Raw genomic sequence first — 21,025 nt, 5'->3', positions numbered from 1 at the left:
AAATACAAATAAAAGATAGAGAAAAAACAATCACTCAGAAAAGAATATGAAGGAGGGTAACAGGATAATTAACTTTTTTTATTTGGTTAGGAGATCTGCTAATAGGTGTTTTTCCATTTAATTGACTGATGAATTGTGATATGAATCGTGCACTTATTTGTCCAGAATCATAGGATTATAGGATTATAGTGAATTCACTTTTAATTTCAAATTGAATTAGAACTGAAGTGCAAATATAATGAAGAAATGAAACATACATGCTACTTTTTAAAGTAGCATAAGTTTAATTTCTAAGTAGTTACGGAATGAAAATACAATCAGCAGACACTCAATATACTCATGACCTACATGAAAGAAACTTTGTAGCAGGTTATACAAACATTCTTTACAAGGAAACAGTTACTTACCTTCAAGATTTCTTGTTTGCCACTGATGAAAATCTATTGTTATCGCTTTCCATTGCAGCATTAACAAGGAAAGCTGTGTAACAAGAAAAAAAGCATCTCTTGAAGTATGTTGAGTTGCATTGGCATAAAATGAGGTGGAACAGGATAGAAATTGAATTGTTAAGTTAATACAGCAGAAAACAAAAAAAGCATCTATTACAATAGAACACTGGTTTCTTCAAAATATTTTACAGCAATTCACAGGGATCATGGAATGTTTCTATTATTTTTTCAAAAGGGGGAAATGAGAAGGAGTCAGAATTGGCAGAGTTGTGAAGGCCCTTCAGAGGAAGGTTCGTACAGGTAAAGAAATACTTTCTAATGTCATTTCTGAACCACCCTTTGCCAATCTTTGAACTATTCCCACACATAGTATCACTGGATATCAGGGAGAAGACATCAGCATCTCCATCTCCACTTCCCTGAGGAAGATGTAGAGAGTAATCAGAAAAAACCCCTCAGCTCCTTCTCTACTAAGTAGAGAAGCCCAGAGTCCTCAGCAGTTCCCCCCAGGACATGCCTTCCAGCCCCTCACCAGCTTTGTTGCCCTCCTCTGGATGCACTTGAGGACCTTCATAACCTTCTTAAACTGTGGGGCACAAACTGCACTGAGCACTACAGGTGAGGCTTCATGGCCCTGACCACAGGGACAATCCCCTCTCCTGTGGCTAGCAGTGCCATGCTCAGGGTTCCTGGGATGCCGTGTGCCCTCCGGGCTGCCAGGGCACCCTGTGGGCTCTGTCCCCTCTCCTGTGGCTGGCAGTGCCATGCTCAGGGTTCCTGGGATGCCGTGTGCCCTCCGGGCTGCCAGGGCACCCTGTGGGCTCTGTCCCCTCTCCTGTGGCTGGCAGTGCCATGCTCAGGGTTCCTGGGATGCCGTGTGTCCTCCGGGCTGCCAGGGCGCACTGTGGGCTCTGTCCCCTCTCCTGTGGCTGGCAGTGCCATGCTCAGGGTTCCTGGGATGCCGTGTGCCCTCTGGGCTGCCAGGGCGCACTGTGGGCTTGCCCTGAGCCACTGTCAGCCAGCACCCTCAGAGCCCTTCCTGCAGAGCTGCACAACAGCCACTCCTTTCCCACTGGTTTGCTGGTATTAGATGTCATGATGCCACTGAGGATTGCCCAATGTTCTAAGCCAGCTCAACCCCTCTGCAAGGCCTCTGGTCCCTCCAGAATGCCAACCATCATCCAGTTCGGAGTCATCAGCCAGTGTGCTCACAGTGCATTCCAATCCTTCATCCAGATCACTGATAAACACGTGGAACAGAGCTGAGCTGCACCCTGAGGAACACCGCTGGTGGCTGGTCACCAGCCAGATACAGCCCCAGTCACTGCACCCCACTGAGCTCTATACCTCAGACAGGTCTTTACCCAGCACACTGTGAATCTGCTCATCCCACAGCCGCACAGCCCCCAAGGATACTGTGAGGGATAGCACAACAATGACATTTAACAAGAAGAAATTACATATGCACTGATTAGGAAAAAGTCCAAACAAGTATTGAAGTTACACCCCCTTCTCCTCCCATTTTGCTGCTTATGCTAGTCATTTATTGGTTGCATTTTTCAAACTTAGTAAGAGAAAATCTGTCCTGATCTTGATTCCTGAAACTTCAGTTATATTTCCTCTCCCCTGTCCAGATGAAGAGGGGAGTGATGAAGAGCTAAGCTGGCCAGATAGGATTAAACCCACCACAGGGAACCGGCAGGTGAAGTGGTAAAGCCACTATCCATCACATTTGAAAAGTCATGGCAGTCTGGTGAAGATCCCACCAATGGGAAAAGCAGACACACAACCCATATTATGAAGAAGACAGAAACAAAAATCTGTAAACTACAGATTGATCAGTCTCGCCTCTGTGCCCAGCAAGACCAAGGAGCAGATCCTCCTTGAAATTACACTAAGGCATGTGGAAAATTAAGAGGCAACTATTGTTAAGCAACATGAATTTAAGGGCAAATCACGCCTGACAAATTGGGTGGCTTCCTATAACAGGATTAGGGCATTGGTGCATAAGGGAAGAGAGACTGATATCATCTATCTGGGAGCTGTGCAAAGCATTTGACACTGTTTGGAACAACATGCTTGTCACTAAACTCTTGAGACACAGATGTGACAGACTGCTCAGTGGGTAAGGAACTGGCTGGATGGTCACACTCAGGTACAGTCAACAGTTCAGCATTCAGGTGAAGATCCGCGATGAGGGGGCATTCCATAGGCCTCGTTTCTGAGACAGGCACTATTTAACATCTTTGTCAGGGACATGGACAGTGGGATCAAGGGCACCCTCAGCAAGTCACTGACAGCACCAGGCTGTGTGGGGCAATTGACACACTGCGGGGAAGGTATGGCATCCAGAGGGACCTGGACAGGCTTGAGAGCCGCTCTAGTATGAAACTAATGAAGTTCAACAAGACCAAGCACAAGGTCCTATGCCTGGGTCGGGGCAACCCCCAGTATCAATACAGGTTGAGTGAGAGCAGCCCTGCGAAGAAAGATCTGGGATTCTTGGTGGATGGAGAAGTTGGACACATGCATTTGCGGTCCAGAAAGCCAACTATAACCCCACATCAAATGCAGTATGGCCAGCAGGTTGTCAAAGTAGGGGATTTTGCCCCTCCACTCTGCTCTGGTGAGACCCCACCTTGAGTGCTGCCTCCAGCTCTGGGGTCCCCAACATAAGATGGATGTGAACTTGCTCAAGTAAGTCTGGAGGAGAACCAGAAAGATGACTGGAGGGCTGGAATACCTCTCCTATAAAGACAGGTGAGGGGAGTTGAGTTTGTTCAGCCTGGAGAAGGCTCCAGGGAAACACTATAGGACCTTCCAGTACCTGAATGGGTGCTAAAAGAAAGAAGAGAGACTGTTTACAAGTGCATGTAGTGATAGGGCATTGGGAAATGGCCTTAAGATGATAGAGGGCAGGTTTAGATTAGATACTGGGAAGAAATTCTTTATTGTCTAAGCACAGAGACACTGGAACTGGTTGCCCAGAGAAGCTGCAGATGCCCCATCCCTAAAAGGGTTCCAGGCCAGGCTGGAAGGGGCTTAAAGCAACCTAATTTAATTGAAGGTGTCTCTGCCTATGCCTGGGTTAGAACTAGATTATCTTTAAGGGCCTTTCTAAGCCAGGCCATTCTGTGATTCTAGGGTCTTAACAGAAAACGGAGTATTTTTAAAAACCCACTGTCTTACCTTGGCATCTGATGGTAGCAATGTGTCTGTTCCTAGAACCATTAGCTTTCTCTGACACTTGGTAGAAAAAAAAGAAGTAAAACACAAAGAAAGTTTGTTTACTCTTCTCTTTTGTAAGAACAAAGTGAAATTCTTAGAAATTTAAACACAACTTTTTAAATATAGAAATAAATTAATTTTAACTTGGATCCTTCCACATCCCTTATACCCTAACCCAAAACAGCAAATTAAGAAAAATTTTGAAATCACAGCACAGTAAAGCAGAACTTAATTAACTCTGAAGGAGAAAAGTAGCAGCTCAAGAAAGATGTATTCTTTGAGTAAAAAGGCAAGGGAAATGTTATGAGGGAAAAGTTCATATGGGGAAAGGCATTGAATGGATGATGACCATGAGAAACTGGGAAGAGTCATGGATAAGGCTGAACAGTATTCCCTAAAACTGACAGAAGTTTCTCTTTTCTGGGAATCCAGAAAATAAAAATAACCAGCCCTATACTGTTATTTGTTAACATACTGCGCTTTGTACAAGAGAGAAGTTTTAACCATGACAATGTAACTGTGAGTTTGCAAGGGAGTAAGCATAGGGAGACATCACTGTCCTCCTCTGCCTCTCTCTCATCCTATTCTCTCTCTCTCCTCTAAGATCCAAAGGACCTGTGAAATGGAATCCCATCTTTTGTGAGGCTAAAGAGAGAAGGGTCTCTGTATGCTGGTACTACCGCAACATAAATAAATTGTTTCATTTTCCATAATTTTAATATACACTTCCATACTAAATAAATCATAACGTCAGCACATTGACCCTACAAGGCATTCTTTACCTCTCTCAGCACTTCTACGTTTGACCTTTCTGAAGAAATTATTTCCTTTTTTTTCTGTTTGTTTATGATTTTTTGTTTTCTTGGGGTTTTTTGGTTGGTTGGTTTGGTTTTATCAAAGTGGTTTCTTTGGAGAGGGTGGGGCAAGCATGTGGTGAATAAAATAATTCTGAAAAAGCTCTATAATAAACCTCATCTATCATTTGTATGTGCATACCTCTTTCATCTGCTTCCAAATACTCTCACATTCAGCCAAGAGTTCTTCCTTGGCTTCAACAGGACCAGTTGTGTTACTGATTTCTGATAAACATTCAGCCTATTAACAAGCAAAGAGAACAGTTATCATGTAGATCTACAATAACTGATGAATTAATCATACCTGCCATTTCAGATCAACTATGTAACAGAATAAACTCCCTCAATCCAAAGCTTTTAGCTAACTCCTCTATAGTTTTAAAAGGCACCCAGCCATTACATAAAATCAGCTAACGATATAACTAAGTAAAATCAGTGTCCAAGAAGACACTAATAATTTAAAATTGAATGACAATTCAATTAATTTAAAATTGAATGACAATTGAATGACACTTTTAAAATTGAATGACAAAGTCCTAAATTTTCATAACTGCTTTGATTATTTGCCATGGCTTCTTTATTTTCCAACAACTTTATTATACAAACAATAAGAGAGTCTCACATCTACAAAGCCACACTCTACCTCCATTTATCTGTAATATTTATTATATATTTTATATATTTTTATATATATAATATTTATTTTTAAGCAGTTACTGCTGTTCTGTCAATAAACATGGTAATCTATTTCTCTTTCATTTGAATTCATAATATTTTTTATTAACAAATTAAGCACCCTCAAAGTTACTAGAAAAACAAACAAAAGAAACTGAAAGAACATACAGACAACCAAGGAAAGAGAGCACCTGGGCAGCCAAAATAAAAATCAATCCAAGTTAAATTTAAAACTTTGAGAAACTGTTGGGACAGAAAGAAACAGCTGGCATTAATTTATGAATTTGTATGTTTCTCACTTAAGAGATACCTGAAGGACAGCAGCAATTAACAGGGGAAAAATAAGAAGAACTAAAATTTTTTTCCCAGGGAAAACAATCAACAGATTGTTTTTTTCCCAGGGAAAGCAATCAACTAGATACACCAGATGCAGGAAGCTTTAAAAATACCTTAGTGGGTCACTAGGCCAGCCAAACACATAGAGATTAAACAGAAACATTAAAAATAGATAATGATCTAGAGAAGAACTACACTTTTCTACCTTCTTAATGAAGCATAAATTACTAACTCAATCTTTTGTTCTTTTTCAGTACAAAACCACGGCATCAAAGAAAATTATTATTATTCTTTAAAAGGAGTGAAATATTCTACTAGTCCTTGCGAAGTTCAAGCACCTCATAGCAAAGTGGATGAGGAAATAGAATCAGAACATCTCACTGAGTGCTGGACATACACTAGAGAACTCATACATAGCCAATACTTCTACTAAGTCTTCCTGGCAAATTTCTTGCATTTAAAACAGAGCACTACAAAATCTAGGTTACCATGATCTTATAAGAACTAATGAGCATAGGTTTTGGAAAGGAAGATCATTATCTTCTTAAGAGTCTTGGTACAGCTCCATAACATAAAACAGAACCAGTTCCCATAATTTATTAAGACTTCTGAAATGCCTCCAGCAAAGACTGACCAGAAGGAAGAAACTAAGAAAGAAACTAAGCAGTCTTAGTTTTTTCTCAGACAAAAAAAAGAGACAAAGAGAGTTTGGGGGGATAGTGGGGAGATAGAAGAATAAAAGGTAGAAAAAGAACACCATGCTTTGGAAATTTGAAAAGGGCCATAGGGTGAGATAAAAACCTATTCTGCCCATATCCCCTGCAATACTATAATTCATCACTTTTAAAGCATTATATGGAATAATAATGCTTTCTCTTCTCTGAAAGACAGAAAGACAGAAAACCTCCATCACACAAAAATGATGAAATTATTCTGTTGATAACTTTAAATTTCTGCGTCAATTTCATACAACATTTCAAAATGTACATATTGTGAAACATGACACAGCTCTCACAAGCCAAACTGACTTGCCATCCTTAATGCTGTGCTCTTATCTACCTTACACAGTACACACACTGAAATATCACTTTTGGATCTTATTTTCTTGTGGTTTGCAGTTTTCCCTATTTCAGTGTGGTTTAATTACATTTCTATTTCCACACCATACCTGAAAACTGAAAGTTTTTTTGGTATTAATACTAATGTCTTCCATTTTCAACAAGTTATTCCTTCTTATTTTGTTTTAGGACTATATAATTAGTTAAGAAATACACACATGTCCAAGTGTAGGCTCTATGCTAGCCAAGGCTTTACAAAAAAATCACAAGATGGGTCAGGTTGGAAGGAACCACAGGGGATCATCTGGTCCAACCTCCCGTTTTAAGCAGGGTCATCCCAGAGCACATGGCACAGGATTGTGTCCAGATGGCGCTTGAGTATCTCCAGTGACGGAGGCTCCACACCCTCTCTGGGCAACCTGTTCCAGTGCATGGTCACCTGCACGGTAAAGTTCTTCCTCATGTCCAGGCCGAACTTCCTGGGCATCAGTGTCTGCCCATTGCCTCTCGTCCTATTGCTGGCACGGAGGAGCAGAGCCTGCATTCATTCTCTTGGCACTGTCCCTTTCATTGTGAGCCAGCTCACAAACACCAGCCGCGGGAAGACGGCGAGGGAGGGGAGAAGAAACTGACAGAAGGTTTGTGAAAGAGACACGAAGGCACCTTAGGAAGCAAAATATCGGCAGGGTATAAACGGCATCGCAAAAGCGGTGAGACAGGGAGTCCTCGCCACCAACCCCGGCAGCACAGCGCGGCAGGACATGAGGCGGGACATCCCCGCTCACAGCCCAGGGATGAACCTCGTCCCTTCCCAGCCGGGAAGCCAACACCCTCCCTGCAAAGCAGCCCCGCGGCCCCAGCGGCCGAGACCGCCTCCCGGCGACGAGGTGTCAGAGCGCCGGGGTGCCCCAGAGCGCTGGGGTCCGCCCGGGGCTCGCCCGCCGCCCCCCCCGCCCGTTACTACCATGGCCGCTTCCCGCCGTCTTAGCCGCGGCGCTTACGTCACTCGCAGAGCGCCCGGCGCAGAGCAGAGACGTCAGCGCCATGGCGTCCGCCGAGCCCGAGCCCGACCGCGAGCGCGAGCGAAAGCGAAAGCCGCCGGAGGTGGAGGCGGGCGGCGGCGATCCGGCGGCAGCGGACGAGGAGGATGAGGAGGAACGCTGGGTCGGGCCACTCCCGGGGGAGGCCGCGCAGGCGAAGAAAAGGAGAGGTAAGGGGAGGAGTGAAGCTCTGCCCCGACTGGGGTCGGGGCTGTGCGATCGCCTCCAGGCCCCGCCGGGCGGGAGCGGCCACGGGGTGAGGGCAGCTGTCGGGAGCTGTGTCTCGTATGTAAAATGAGCACGCTGGGGGGAAACCTTCAGGTGCGGAATTACAGAGTGGGGGTGCCTGGTGTTGAGAAACTTAAGGCCGTTCAGCTTGCAGAAAAGGAAGTTACGTGGAGACCTCATAGCAGCCTTCCAGTACCTGAAGGGACTTAGAAGGAAGCTGGAGGCGGACTCTTCGACAGGAACTGAAGTGATAGCATCAGGACTAGTTGGTGCAAACTGAAAAAGGGAAAATTCAGGTTAGCTATAAGAAAAAAACTCTTTACTGTGAGGTACTGGCACGTGTTGCCCAGTGATTTTTTGGGTGCTCCAGCCCTGGCAGTATTCAAAACCAGGCTGAATAAGGCTTGGAGCAGCTTCGTCTAGTAGGAGGGGGCTTGGGACTAGATGGTATTTAAGATCTCTTTACATTCTGTGACTCTAAGACCTTTGCTTCTTCTGGAGAACACCTTAACGCTAAGAGCCCTGCTGCTGTGCAGGCTGAAGCTGTGCTGTTGTAGAGTTAATCCGTCTTTCAGATCACCACCCTAAGCTGCAGCAGCAGGAGAAGCCTCTAGCTGTGTTTTGGCATGTGGTGTTGATGTGTTTAGCAACTTCCAGCTCTCTGGGTATCGCTCAACGTTTTCTTTAAGTAGTAAAAACAATGATCATCAGATGTAAACATGCAAGTTCGGTACAAAATACCACTGCACAAGTGTTAACAAGTAGGATCTAAAGATCAGAAACAAAACTCAAAATCAGATTATTTTAGGTTAGCCAGTTAAACAATTAAATAGGTGGATACCAGCACTTGAAATTTAGACTATAGGACCTGTGTGGTCTCGCAGACAAATTAATAAATCTTTGCTAAATTTTTTTTATAATTTTGGCTCACGATTTGATAATTTATAACAGGTGATCTTCTGTTTTCTGGCAGTAACTTAAAAACTGTTGATTGATGTTGGTTTTTTTGAAACAGTAAGACAGTTACTGTAACAGTTGCTTTAAGACGGAGGAGCAATATGAGTTAAAGCAGCATGTGAGTGGCTTTAGTCCGCAGAAAATGTGTAAATCTGAGTGCAAAGCCAGACCTAAAAGCCCTTTAATTATGTTTGCACAGGATCCTGCATGTTTTTGACTAAACATGAGTAAGCAATCAAAGGATAAGTAAAAGAAAACAAAATGTAGATGTAACTTCGTGAAAAAAAAATCCTGACTTTCCTTTCCATTCTGTGTAGTTCTTGAATTCGAACACGTTTATCTTGAAAATCTTCCGTCGGCTTCAATGTATGAACGCAGTTACATGCACAGAGATGTTATTACACACGTAGCATGTACAAAGTAAGTATTTTGGTCACCATTGTATTTCTTTGTTTGGGGTGTATTTTTGTGTAGGCTAAGTTTTCACTGTAGAGGCTTTATAAAAGAAAGTTACAGTGTCCTGAGGTGGTTTTTTAAAGGATGGTGGGTTTAAAAAAAAAAAAAAAGTTATATCTTGCTTACCTAGAAGCAATATATAAGTTGTTTTTATAGGCTAAAGGAGGGTCTTAAAATCCTTGTTAAAATATGTAGGAAATACAGGAGTAAGTAATAACTTATTTCCTCTGGAAAAACACTGTTCGCCAGAATTGCAGAGATCACACACATATAGTAACTACCATGAAACCAGACTTAAAATAGGAGTTATATTTACATATTCAAAAAGGATAGTGTTATATTTTTCTTCAGTTTGACTTCTCATAGATTAATCCAGAATGCACTAAAATACCTGTTTTGTTTTTCCAGGAGTACCAATAAATTTTATTTTTCCAGGAGTACCTGCTTTGTTTTTCCAGGGGTACTCAATAAATTACTGTGACAGTCTGTCTGAATAGTACCTATTCAGACAGACTGTCACAGTAATTTATTGAGATTTCATTCTCTGCACAGTGTTAGTTCTAGTGCAAATTACTGACCAGTGGGAAGGTGCATAGTGTGTCCATTTGTTTATTTTATTTTTCTTTTCTAATTGTAGGACAGATTTTATCATAACAGCCAGTCATGATGGACATGTAAAATTCTGGAAGAAAATAGAAGAAGGGATTGAGTTTGTTAAACACTTTCGAAGTCACTTGGGTGAGAAGTTGCTCTTTCTTATCAAAAGGACTTTACTTTTTCTTCTCCCTTGCTCTTTGTTGTTTGAAGAGAGAATGCAAATAGAGAGAGAGAGATTCTGGGGTTCCTTTAGTGCAGTCAGAGATTAAATGATATCTACCAATATTCCTTTTATTCCTCTGTCCTGTTACATTTTGCTCCTAAGCTGTAGCAGGGATAGGATGAAAATGAAACATGAAAAATGAAGCCTTTGCATTTTTCTTGTGCCTGATTGTGGGAGAATATCTGGGACATAAGTGAACAAGATACACAAAAGTGTTCATAAAATCCAGAGAAGTTTAAAAAATATGTTACTTTAAATAAGGATACCTCAGTCTTTTTTTTTTTCCCTTGTAGTGTGGAAAAAAAGCAGTTATTTTCATCTGGAATACTGTAACTGTAGAGTAAATTCTGCCTTATTGTTGTAATTATGAGAAGAATTGCAATTAAGAGAAATTTTAACCCAATTTTCTGAGCTAGTAAGTACACAAAGGTTTTCAGCACTATGCTAAGCATTAAATAGGCTGGACAGAAAATTATATTGTCGACAGTATTAGGAACTATGATATGCCTGAAGCAAAAAGATCCAGTTTGATAGGCAGAATGTTACAGTAAGAAAAATATTTAATAATAGGTAGTAAAAGCATGCTTTCCTTTTAGAGTGACAAGAAATACTAAAGTCTGGTTTTGATGTTAACTATCAGCTTCTTATTATATATAGAAGCAAAAGGTGTGAACAAAACCTACCATGTGAAAAATCAGCGTCGTGAGAACTTCATGGAAGGCTCAGTTGCAGAGCAGTTTTGAGTATCATGGGTGTAATAATCTGTAGAGTTCTGCTTTTACCCTGTTGAGAGATGCCAGCTGAGGAGCACATGATATTTACCCCATCATAATGTTCCCAGTTTTCTAAAATCAACATTTTAAACTGAACTTACTGCCATTATAATATTTTACTATATTTTTCGTAAATTGTTGATTATCACATACCTGATTCAAATACTGATAGGCCATCAAGTGTTGTTTTGTGAATTTTATTTTTTTAAATAATATTTAATTGAATTCAGGTAGAGTTTTAAATGGAAAAGGTGACAAAACAGTTGGGAAACAGGTTTAAGCCTCTGTAGATTTTCCACATGTAATACTGGAATGAAGGATGTCCTTTCCTATTTCTTATTAGTATCTTAAATTAATTCACAGGTGTTATTGAGAGTATTGCTGTTAGTTCAGAGGGGGCATTATTCTGTTCTGTTGGAGATGACAAAGCGATGAAGGTGTTTGATGTAGTCAACTTTGACATGATCAACATGTTGAAGCTTGGGTAAGTTACTTATTTCTCAGAAATGTTCTTTTGAGATTATCAGTGGGGGTTGTTTTGCTAAGAGATAAGTCAGTAATTTGGGGTTCTTGAGTTATTCCCTTTCCCCCATGCCTCAGTTATATGAAGTTAAGTAAACCTGCATCTGAAATGAATCCAATGGCTGGAGACTGCCTAACTGAATAGAAAAAATTACTACTGCAGCACTGGAAGAGAGGAGTAGAAAAGGAGCTTCCTCAGTGTTACATATTATGCACAAAGATGTAGGGTTTTCTTCAAATATTTAGCTAGGCATAATTTCTTTCTGTTGTTTGGCACTGAGTTTAAAAATTACAATCTATTAGTAGTTCCATTAGGGAAGGGATTTGGCCTGCCTGTATTGTCTCATTTGTTGTCATAGGGATACAGTTTCCTTTTTCTGCTAGAAGCAATATCAGTTTTTTCTCTAGTCTTATAGTTATACAGTATGTACCTAAAGGATCTGGGAGAAACAGGAATGGATGTTACTGGAATTATAACAATACCAGAGAAGAACAAGCCCCACACCATGATGTATTGGTTAGTTTTGAAACTGAATAGAAGTATAAAGTGAGGGAAAGAAGCTTTTACAAAGAACATGTAATAAAAGCATATGCTATCTGCTTTGTTTGTTACAGTTTTAGTGTCATCCTCCAGATAATGTACTTCACCTGTAGGAATTGATTCTCTCTTCTCTGTCTGATCTGGAAAAATTCCAGTTAGGCTTAAGCTTTTTGGTTTTGCTGTTATTTTTGATGTAGCCCTGTACTATTATTACAAAATTTGTAAAATTATAGAAAAAAGAAAATTATATTCAAAAAATCACCCCTGATCTACAGGGCTTTCCAGTTCTAACTAATCTATAGACCATGGCTCTCTGCAAATCTTTAGCTCTCTGCTTTATGCTTCCATCTGTCGTCTGGAAAATGTTGCCTATTTCTGCGGAGACTTCATATTTATTTGATCCTGTTCTTCCTAATGAATTTGAGACAAAGTATTTGTTTCTCTTTACAGACAGAAATTGAAAATCCAAATTACTGGTGTCTTGTCATAATGTCAGAATATCATCAGTCCATCAGCATCCGTTAGTTCAGTTTGTGAAACAATACTAAACTTGTTTCCTCTGGAGATTGTATCATTTTTTTGACATTTGCAATTTAGTTTGAGTTCTAGTTTTCAGAATCTTTGCTTACAGACTTTAAAACAGACATAACTTATGTTATTAACTATATCTCTGACTTACCTTATTTGTAGATTTTTACAAGTAGCAAATGAGTTCCTTCTTAAATGCACTCACAACCCTTATTGAATGTAGTGGGATTGTCTTAATTTTGTTTGTATCACTTCTTGGAGATTTTGTGGGTTTGTGTTTTTTTTTTTTTTCTGGCAAGATCTAGTTGAACTTTGCAAAAGTGTATGGCAGAGGTGCAGTTGTCTTCAATACTACTGAGTCATTACTCACTTAAAAGATGGAGGAGGAATGGTATTGACTTACATAAGTTGAGTATTAGATATTTATGCCACTTGGGCTTTTTATCTGAATTTCTGTCCAAAATAATCCTTTTTACCCACTTTCTACTTGGACTATCACAGCCTCTTTACAAAACAATATGGAAGGAACAGAAATTGGTAGTCTTCCGCTGAATAGTATTTCTTGGTAAAACTTGCCTATAATATGCTCAATATTAGCAAGATATGTATTAGCAAAACTAGTAAATAAAGTTTAAAATTTGCTTCTGGTGTTTGATTTTAAGTTTACAGCATAACTTGACTCTTGCCTAATTAAAACCATTCCTAGTTTATTTTTAATTTTTTTTTTTCCTTTCTACTCTTTCTTGCAGCTACCACCCTGGCCAGTGTGAATGGGTATATTGCCCTGGAGATGCTATATCTTCTGTTGCAACATCTGAGAAAAGCACAGGGAAAATATTCATATATGATGGACGAGGAAATAACCAGCCACTTCACGTTTTTGATAAACTCCATATGTCCCCTCTTACTCAGATACGCCTGAACCCTGTCTACAAAGCAGTTGTGTCTTCGGACAAGTCCGGAATGATCGAGTACTGGACTGGTACTCCTCATGAATATAAATTTCCCAAGAATGTGAACTGGGAGTATAAAACAGATACCGATCTATATGAATTTGCTAAATGCAAGGCTTACCCATCCAGTATAAGTTTTTCACCTGATGGCAAGAAAATGGCCACTCTTGGGTCTGACAGAAAAGTTAGAATTTTTCGTTTTCTGACAGGAAAGCTCATGAGAGTCTTTGATGAATCTCTGAGTGTGAGTTTTGTCTTGTTTCTCCTTCTTGAAACGTTTTCTCTACTTACTTGTATTTGTTTGCCAGCACATTCACCTAAGCTATAATTTATTTTTAAAGGCAAGCTTCCTTCCCATATTCTTCTTGCAAAAAAGGCCTTCTCTTGCTTGTCTCTTAGATTGCTTTGCCCCAAAATGAATTTTACTGGTTATGTTACCTACATAGTGACACAGAGTTGTTGATTTTCATTTCTGTTTTCGTGCTGCTAGATTACACCGAACTAGAAAGTGATGGTGGAAAAAGCCTATTGCAAGTGACACCATGATAATTAATTAAATTTGTCATCTTCTAAGGAATTTGATAGACAATTGCACACTTTCACGTGCTTAAGCCTAGTCCTACAACATGCTTGTTGTATCATTAAAATAAAGAGAGTATTCCTTGGATTTCCCTAAATCCTTCAGTTAAGTTTGAATGGAGTCATCTCACTTGAATTCAGTATTTTCTAATCATGTGAATCAGTGTTTTACTGGAAAAAAGTTTAAAATATGTTATTATAGTAATGCTGGGGGTTTTTTTGGTAGATGTTTACTGAACTTCAGCAGATGAGACAACAGCTGCCTGACATGGAGTTTGGCCGGCGTATGGCAGTTGAGCGTGAGCTGGAGAAAGTGGATGCAGTAAGATTAATTAATATAATTTTTGATGAAACTGGACACTTCGTTCTCTATGGAACTATGTTGGGCATTAAGGTCATAAATGTAGAGACTAACAGGTAAGTTCGAGTGACACACATAGAGATAAACTTCTGTTTTAAAGTCTTTATTCAGTCAAATTTAGAGTGTATTTAAAACTTGATATGACTGTGGAGGTGTTTAATCTTTTTGTGTTGTTATTTGAGAGCCTTACATTACAATGTAAGTCTCCCATTCTTTGTAAGGAGTCATTAGAGATTACAGCTTAGACAGATAGCAAGCACATGTATTAAAAATGTGTAATTAATTAATCTCTGTCTAACTGGATGGGGTAATGTAAATGTAAAGTAAAGGTGGATCATTTAGTTGGGATTTTTATTGCATAAGGAGGCTGACTGGTGTAAATTAAGGTACCAAATTTAAATAGAGAAACATCATAATTATTAGTAAATAATTATTTTGAGAGGATTTTGAAATTTTGCTCTGAATCTAACAGTCAGAAAGAAGTTATTTTCTGACTGTGAGCAGCTGAACATTACACCTCTTTACATCTTGTATTTCAGGTGTATTCGTATCTTGGGAAAACAAGAGAACATCAGAATGATGCAACTGGCTTTGTTCCAAGGAGTAGCAAAGAAACATCGTGCAGCGATCACTATAGAGATGAAGGCATCTGAAAATCCTGTTCTCCAGAATATTCAGGCAGATCCAACAGTAATCTGCACAGCTTTTAAAAAAAACAGGTTTTACATGGTGTGTGGGGTTTCTATTTAAATAGCTCCATTCTTGTATTGATTTCTCTACACTATTTTTTGTTTTTCTCTTCGCACCTTTGTAGTGCTTTTTGTAGTTGTAAATGCAGCTTTTACAAAGGAGTCTCTATATTGCAAGTATATTTAGAATTTTTATCTTGAACTATCTGTACGTTAACTAGAAACAGCTGTGATTTTTTCATAAATTTTTATTCCCCCAGGAAGATAATATCCTTTTGTTCTTGTTGGAAAAGAACCTAAGTAAGAGCACTTAAAAAACGAACCAGATTTTATAAAGAAACAATAAGCAACTGTATGCATAAAAAAATATAATAGAAAAAAAATTCAGATGAGAATCAAGACTTGGTAACACTAAGGACATTATAAGCAACCAAGAAAGGAGTCATCTTCCTGTTCACATTTGGGTTTTTATGTGAGATGGAACCAAATAGACAAACAATTTCAGAGTGGTTGGTAGGTGATTGGAGAGGTCATAGCCATAGAGGTTAGAGTTTGGACTGTCTGTTGTGCCTTAAATATGCTGGGTCTCTATAGTTTTATATTAATGCAGTATTGGAATAGGAGGATTTATTTTAACTTTGTAGCACAACTGCAAAGCACTACTCATCCTTTTGGCATAAAACGTGCCAATTTCGTTTTAGTATAGCAGAACTGCCTGGTATTCTCCACCTCATTTTAAAGAAAAGATGCTGAACTAGTGCAGACTCTTGTTGTAAAGCAGAAAGTTTAAAGATAACAGATTATTAAAAGTTGTTTGGATTTGCATGTAGTTTTACTGGAATTTGTGACTATGGAAATGCTGGTAACATAACACAGCAGTCCAAGGATAGGCTGTCTATGAATTGTCTTTGTACATTTCAAATTGAATTGGGTGTTCAGCAGGTTGAATAATGACATTGATGTGTTGGGTGCAGGGCACTGTGTATTTTAAGAGGAAAAAAGAAAAAAGCAGTTAACCTTCTGTTCTTTTGTGCTTCAGTTTACTAAACGCGAACCAGAAGACACAAAGAGTGCAGATTCTGACAGAGATGTATTTAATGAGAAACCTTCTAAAGAAGAGGTCATGGCAGCCACTCAGGCAGAAGGTCCCAAAAGAGTGTCAGACAGTGCCATCATCCACACAAGCATGGGAGATATTCATATCAAGCTTTTTCCTGTTGAGTATGTAGTTGCTGTTTTTTCTGGGTTTTTTGATTTTGTTGCTTTCTTCTGTCCCTTGTGGTTGCAGTATCCAAGACTTATCTCATGCTAGAAATAATTATTTTCTTTCCCTTTTTCTACTGTTTTTGTTTCCTGACAGTTTCTTAATATGCTAAGGGAGGAGTGTGACTCTTAACAAACAAAAATAAAGTAGGGTAAAAATAGTCTAGGGCACAGGAGTTTTTGGAGTTGTATTTGGGTTTATTTAGTTGTTGATTCAGGGAGGGTGTTCCTTTCTTAACTTTTGTTCTTGGAACAGGTAGTGATACTCTTGTGTGTAAGCTCTGTATTGTAAGGCAGTGCTGTTTGCATAGATCTTGAAAAGAAAGATGATGTTGGCAGCAGGTCTGTGTGAGCCAGAAGAATAGTAGTTGCAACTTCTGAATGTGGCCAGTGTACTACACTTTGTTATTGCAGCTCCTTTAAAAGTCGTATAACATTTATACCAGCATATCATACTAGTGTTGTGTATATCCAAAACCAGGCATAGAATTGAAAAGTTTTTTGCATGACAGTTGCTAAAATCAGTGTGTCCTTTTCTCTCCTTTGTGATGCAAAAATTGCAAATATTCTGTTATTTAACAGGAAATTTATATAATATATTGCTATACATAGAAACCTTAATTATGTTGATGTACTCCATGCTTCTCCAAAAATAAATTCATCTTTGATCTTAAGCACAGGTAGGCCAACCTCAATTCTACCCTCTAGGGCTACCAGACGTTTACTGCAGTCTTCACCAGTGTTACCTTGCATCTGGCTCTAGTTTCTGGAATTCATTATTATAGCATATAGGTAATGGTAGAGCTCTTGCCAGCAAGTGACAGATCAAGCTACATTATTCTTTTTTTAAATTGTCATGCTAATATGTCCTATCTGCATGCATAGTATTGCAAGGTGCTTCACTGCAATGTTCTGTATTCAGTTTTAAATAGAGCATTACTGGGGTTGGTTCGTCCATTATTAGGTTCGTCCTTTCTTATTGTAGTATTTTCTCCCAGCTATAAATTAAAATCTCTGTAGTATGAATAAAACTTTAAAGAAGAGCATATAGGATATGGTTCCATACATCTTCGAATTCTTCAGTCATTTCATTGTGAAATAAAGTTGTGAATGACTCCTTAGCAAGAACTGGGACTATAATCTAGTCTGTTCCATTAGTTATGACATTGGTGCTCTTTTTCACAAGATAGCTTGGAGTGTCACTAAAACCCAAGCTAATACTTCTTTTGACAGTTAGACTAGAGTAACTCTACAGCTGTGGACTCAACTTGGCCATTTTCTCCGTATTGGGAATGCAGATAGAAAACTAGGCAACCTATAGTCAGTGGTGCCTTGAACTTTGAACTAGGCCTTCAGGAGACAGATTTGGTTTCTGGCTCTCATGGTTTAACCCCAGCCAGCAACTAAGGCCCCCAGAACCACTTGCTCATATCTCCCTTGGTGGAATGGGAGAGCACTGGAAGAGTAAGAGTGAAAACACTTGTGAATTGAGATACAGACAGTTTAATAGGGAAAGCAAAAGGCATGCACCCAAGCATATCAAAATAGGGAACCTGGACAGGCAGATGATCTTCTATCTCCAAGAAAACAGGTCTCCCTCACATGGAGTGGGTACTTGAGAAGGCAAATCACCATTACTCTGCATGTCCCCTGCTTTTTCCCTCAGCTTTTATGTGCTGAACATAATGCCATATGTGCAATGGAGCATCCCTGTGGTCAGCTGGGTTCAGCTGTCTCAGCTAGGTCCCCTCTCAACTACAGCCCCAGCCTCCTCACTGGCAGAGTGGGATTAGGAGCAGAAAAGGCCTCAACAGGGCATAAGCCCTGCTCAGCAACAGCTAAAACATCCCTCTGCTATCAACATGGCTGCTTCCTTTCTGTGTAATCACACACCTTTGTAATTCTCAGGCTTTTTGCTTTCAGCTCTTTTTAAGCTTAGGTTTGAGGATTTGGAGATTTGTTTTTTCCTTAGTTGGCTAAATCCCTTCCTACAGAGTCCTGAAACATTGCACAGCACAAGGGGGTCTTAGTCCCAGCTGAAATCTTTATGGCCCTGTCACCAGACAAATATTATTGTGTTTTCTGTTACATGATTTTAGGTGCCCCAAAACAGTGGAAAACTTCTGTGTGCACAGCAGGAATGGTTACTACAATGGACACATAATTCACCGTATCATCAAGGTAACTTGTAACATGTTAATGTTTTGTTAATTTACGTAATGTACTCTGGTGGTCAGTCCTCTGTTAACACTTCCATTTCGCTTTTGCACACAGGATTGTTGGAGTACGTTTAGAGTTCCTTATAATTCCGAACAGCTCTGATGTTCCAAACAGCTTTAGCACTTACTAAAGTTGTAGTAGCTGTTCTGCACCTGATAAGGTAGCAGAAAACTGAAAATTGAAAGATGAGTCCTACTATCCTGCTTGAATTAAAACTTTGCTTTGTGTCAGAAGACCTTTCTTGTAAGGCTTTTTATTTCTGTCGCACCAGAATAAAGTGATAGAGCCTAAGAATTTGCAAAAGGTAGAGATAGTCAGGTTTCTGTTCTTCATTGGCAGGAATAGTGAGTAACCTTGCTTTTTCTCAAGTACTTGTTAGACACTTAAAAAAGCCTTAAATGCTTTCTCCCATATACACAATATTTTAACACATTTTGTGGAAATGTTTGAAGTAAGTTTGAAAAAAAGTTGCCTAGCATATAATACTTATGATTATGTATTCTATGCAGTAATGTCTTAACTTATAATATCTGTGCAGGGTTTCATGATTCAGACTGGTGACCCAACTGGTACAGGAATGGGAGGTGAAAGCATTTGGGGAGGAGAATTTGAAGATGAATTTCATTCAACTTTACGACATGACAGACCATATACACTCAGCATGGCTAATGCAGGACCAAATACCAATGGATCCCAGTTTTTTATAACAGTAGTGCCAACTGTAAGTAACATTAAAAGCTCAATTTAAGGCCTGAGAGGCTGCCTAGATAGTAAAAAATCAACTTTTTTCTCATTAAAAAAGGAACACATTAGTACTTACAAATAAATGATGCACATGATCTGTAGTGTATAGGCGTCACTGAAACTGTCCCTTACAAGATAGAAATACTTTTCCATCACTTGTGATCAAGAGGCCTTTTGCCTTTAAATGGAGTAAAGGTGGTATAAAATTCTTAGGCATGTTTGCAATTATGTATTACTAGAGTATCTTATGTTTATAATAGTGGTTTAAACTTGATGGAAACCTAGGTATTGCTTAGATTGTTTGGGGTTTGGATATGGTGCCAGGATGTCTCTCTAAGCCAGTGTTCAGGTTTAAAATTTTCATTTGATCTGTGTATAAATTCACACCCAACAATAAAAATTTTGACATGTGAATCTAAGATATAGAAACCAAATCCTTAAAAGTAACGCTTATAAAAACTGCATTCTTATAGCACTTCAAAGTAATATAAAAAAAAAACCCTATCTACAATAGTTCTGAGGTTTATTAAGTTGTATGAGGGCCTATATTCAAATTGGGCATACTGTCTGAGTATTGAATTGGGTAGTATTCTGTACTGGCACTTAAAATTCCTCTGTGAAAATAGCATGAAACAGAGAGACTGAAACATTTCTGTGAACTGAGAATGCACTTTAAAATTATCTATACAATGCTACTGTGCTGGTAGAACATGACCTCTGTAGTACTTCTGGAAAGCAATGAAAAGTTCAAATGCATATGTGTTAGCTGCATTCTAGTATTTCCTTGCATGCTAATATTTACAGGGTGTTAGATTCCATAGTCTGGACACACAAAATGTGTCCATGTACACTTTATTTTTGGTTTGGTACCTAACCTACATGCTGCTTTCTATTTTAATATGCTTTTCTTTTTCTCCTGTGCTTTCAAACAGCCGTGGCTCGACAACAAGCACAGTGTGTTTGGACGGGTTACTAAAGGAATGGAAGTTGTTCAGAGAATCTCAAATGTCAAAGTCAATCCCAAAACTGACAAACCCTATGAGGATATCAGCATCATTAATATAACAGTGAAGTAAGGCAGGCATTGAAGGTTCCAGCTTAAGCAGAAAAAAACTGATCATGTGGGACCCAGAAAGGGACCTAGGAAGAACAAACATTTTTGATAGTTCCTAGATATCCTAAAAGACTGGATCTGGCACTTGGTGCCATGATCTAGTTGAGGTGTTAAAAGATGAGTTGGACTCGATGATCTTAAAGGTCTCTTCCAGCCTAGAAATTCTGTGATTCTGTGATATGGCAAATACCAGGACACAGCAATCACCAGTTCTACTATTTTTAATGTACCTAAAGTGCCCTAATTCTGCATTTCTGGTAAATTTGTATTTTAAAGTAAAAACATCTACATGTTTCTTACAAAGCCTACTGTCTTTCTTGCATCTCTTCTATGCAAAATTAAAGATAAAAACCCCCACCCCATCCCAGGACAATGTTTGTAACTTTTTCATGTTTTTCATCTTTCATATGTAATTAATCTGTTTCACGGTATTGAAATCTTTGACAAAGGGAAAGGCCAAAATACTAAGTTGAGTAAACTTCTCAATCCTTTTTACGTGTATCAAAAATTTGATTAAGTTACTGTACTGTTGGCTATGAAAAGCAAACAATGTAACCTACCTCTGTTCTTTAAAAATAGTTGTGTACACATCTCTCTCCAAGAGCAATTATCAACTCTGAAAATGCCACTGTATAAA

General features: G+C 39.2%; 2 protein-coding genes across 3 annotated transcripts in view; one reads left to right on the top strand and one right to left on the bottom strand.

The window, feature by feature from the left end:
• Positions 1-7,812, bottom strand: part of CENPK (centromere protein K) — a 22,207-nt gene extending 14,395 nt beyond the window's left edge. Inside the window, exons 1-4 of one of the 2 annotated variants that reach the window (XM_030968595.1) lie at positions 7,602-7,812; positions 4,674-4,772; positions 3,639-3,695; positions 408-480 (exon numbers count right to left, since the gene is read on the bottom strand). In XM_030968595.1, the coding sequence (XP_030824455.1) occupies positions 408-480; positions 3,639-3,695; positions 4,674-4,772; positions 7,602-7,646 (274 nt within the window). In that variant the 5' untranslated portion in view covers positions 7,647-7,812. Of the gene's footprint in view, positions 1-407; positions 481-3,638; positions 3,696-4,673; positions 4,773-7,564 lie in introns of both variants that reach the window. The other variant, XM_030968596.1, reaches the window with a different exon arrangement.
• Positions 7,625-21,025, top strand: PPWD1 (peptidylprolyl isomerase domain and WD repeat containing 1). Its single transcript, XM_030968594.1, has 11 exons — positions 7,625-7,810; positions 9,143-9,245; positions 9,919-10,019; positions 11,238-11,358; positions 13,215-13,662; positions 14,224-14,414; positions 14,898-15,087; positions 16,087-16,268; positions 18,410-18,491; positions 19,069-19,251; positions 20,207-21,025. Exons 1-11 carry the CDS (start codon positions 7,645-7,647, stop codon positions 20,348-20,350), a joined length of 1,911 nt encoding a protein of 636 aa, XP_030824454.1. The 5' UTR covers positions 7,625-7,644; the 3' UTR covers positions 20,351-21,025.

Source organism: Camarhynchus parvulus, chromosome Z (assembly GCF_901933205.1).
Source record: "Camarhynchus parvulus chromosome Z, STF_HiC, whole genome shotgun sequence".
Classification (NCBI taxonomy): Eukaryota; Metazoa; Chordata; class Aves; order Passeriformes; family Thraupidae; genus Camarhynchus; species Camarhynchus parvulus.
The sequence above is the reverse complement of the archived record's forward strand: the minus strand, read 5'-3'. Positions and strand labels throughout refer to the sequence as shown.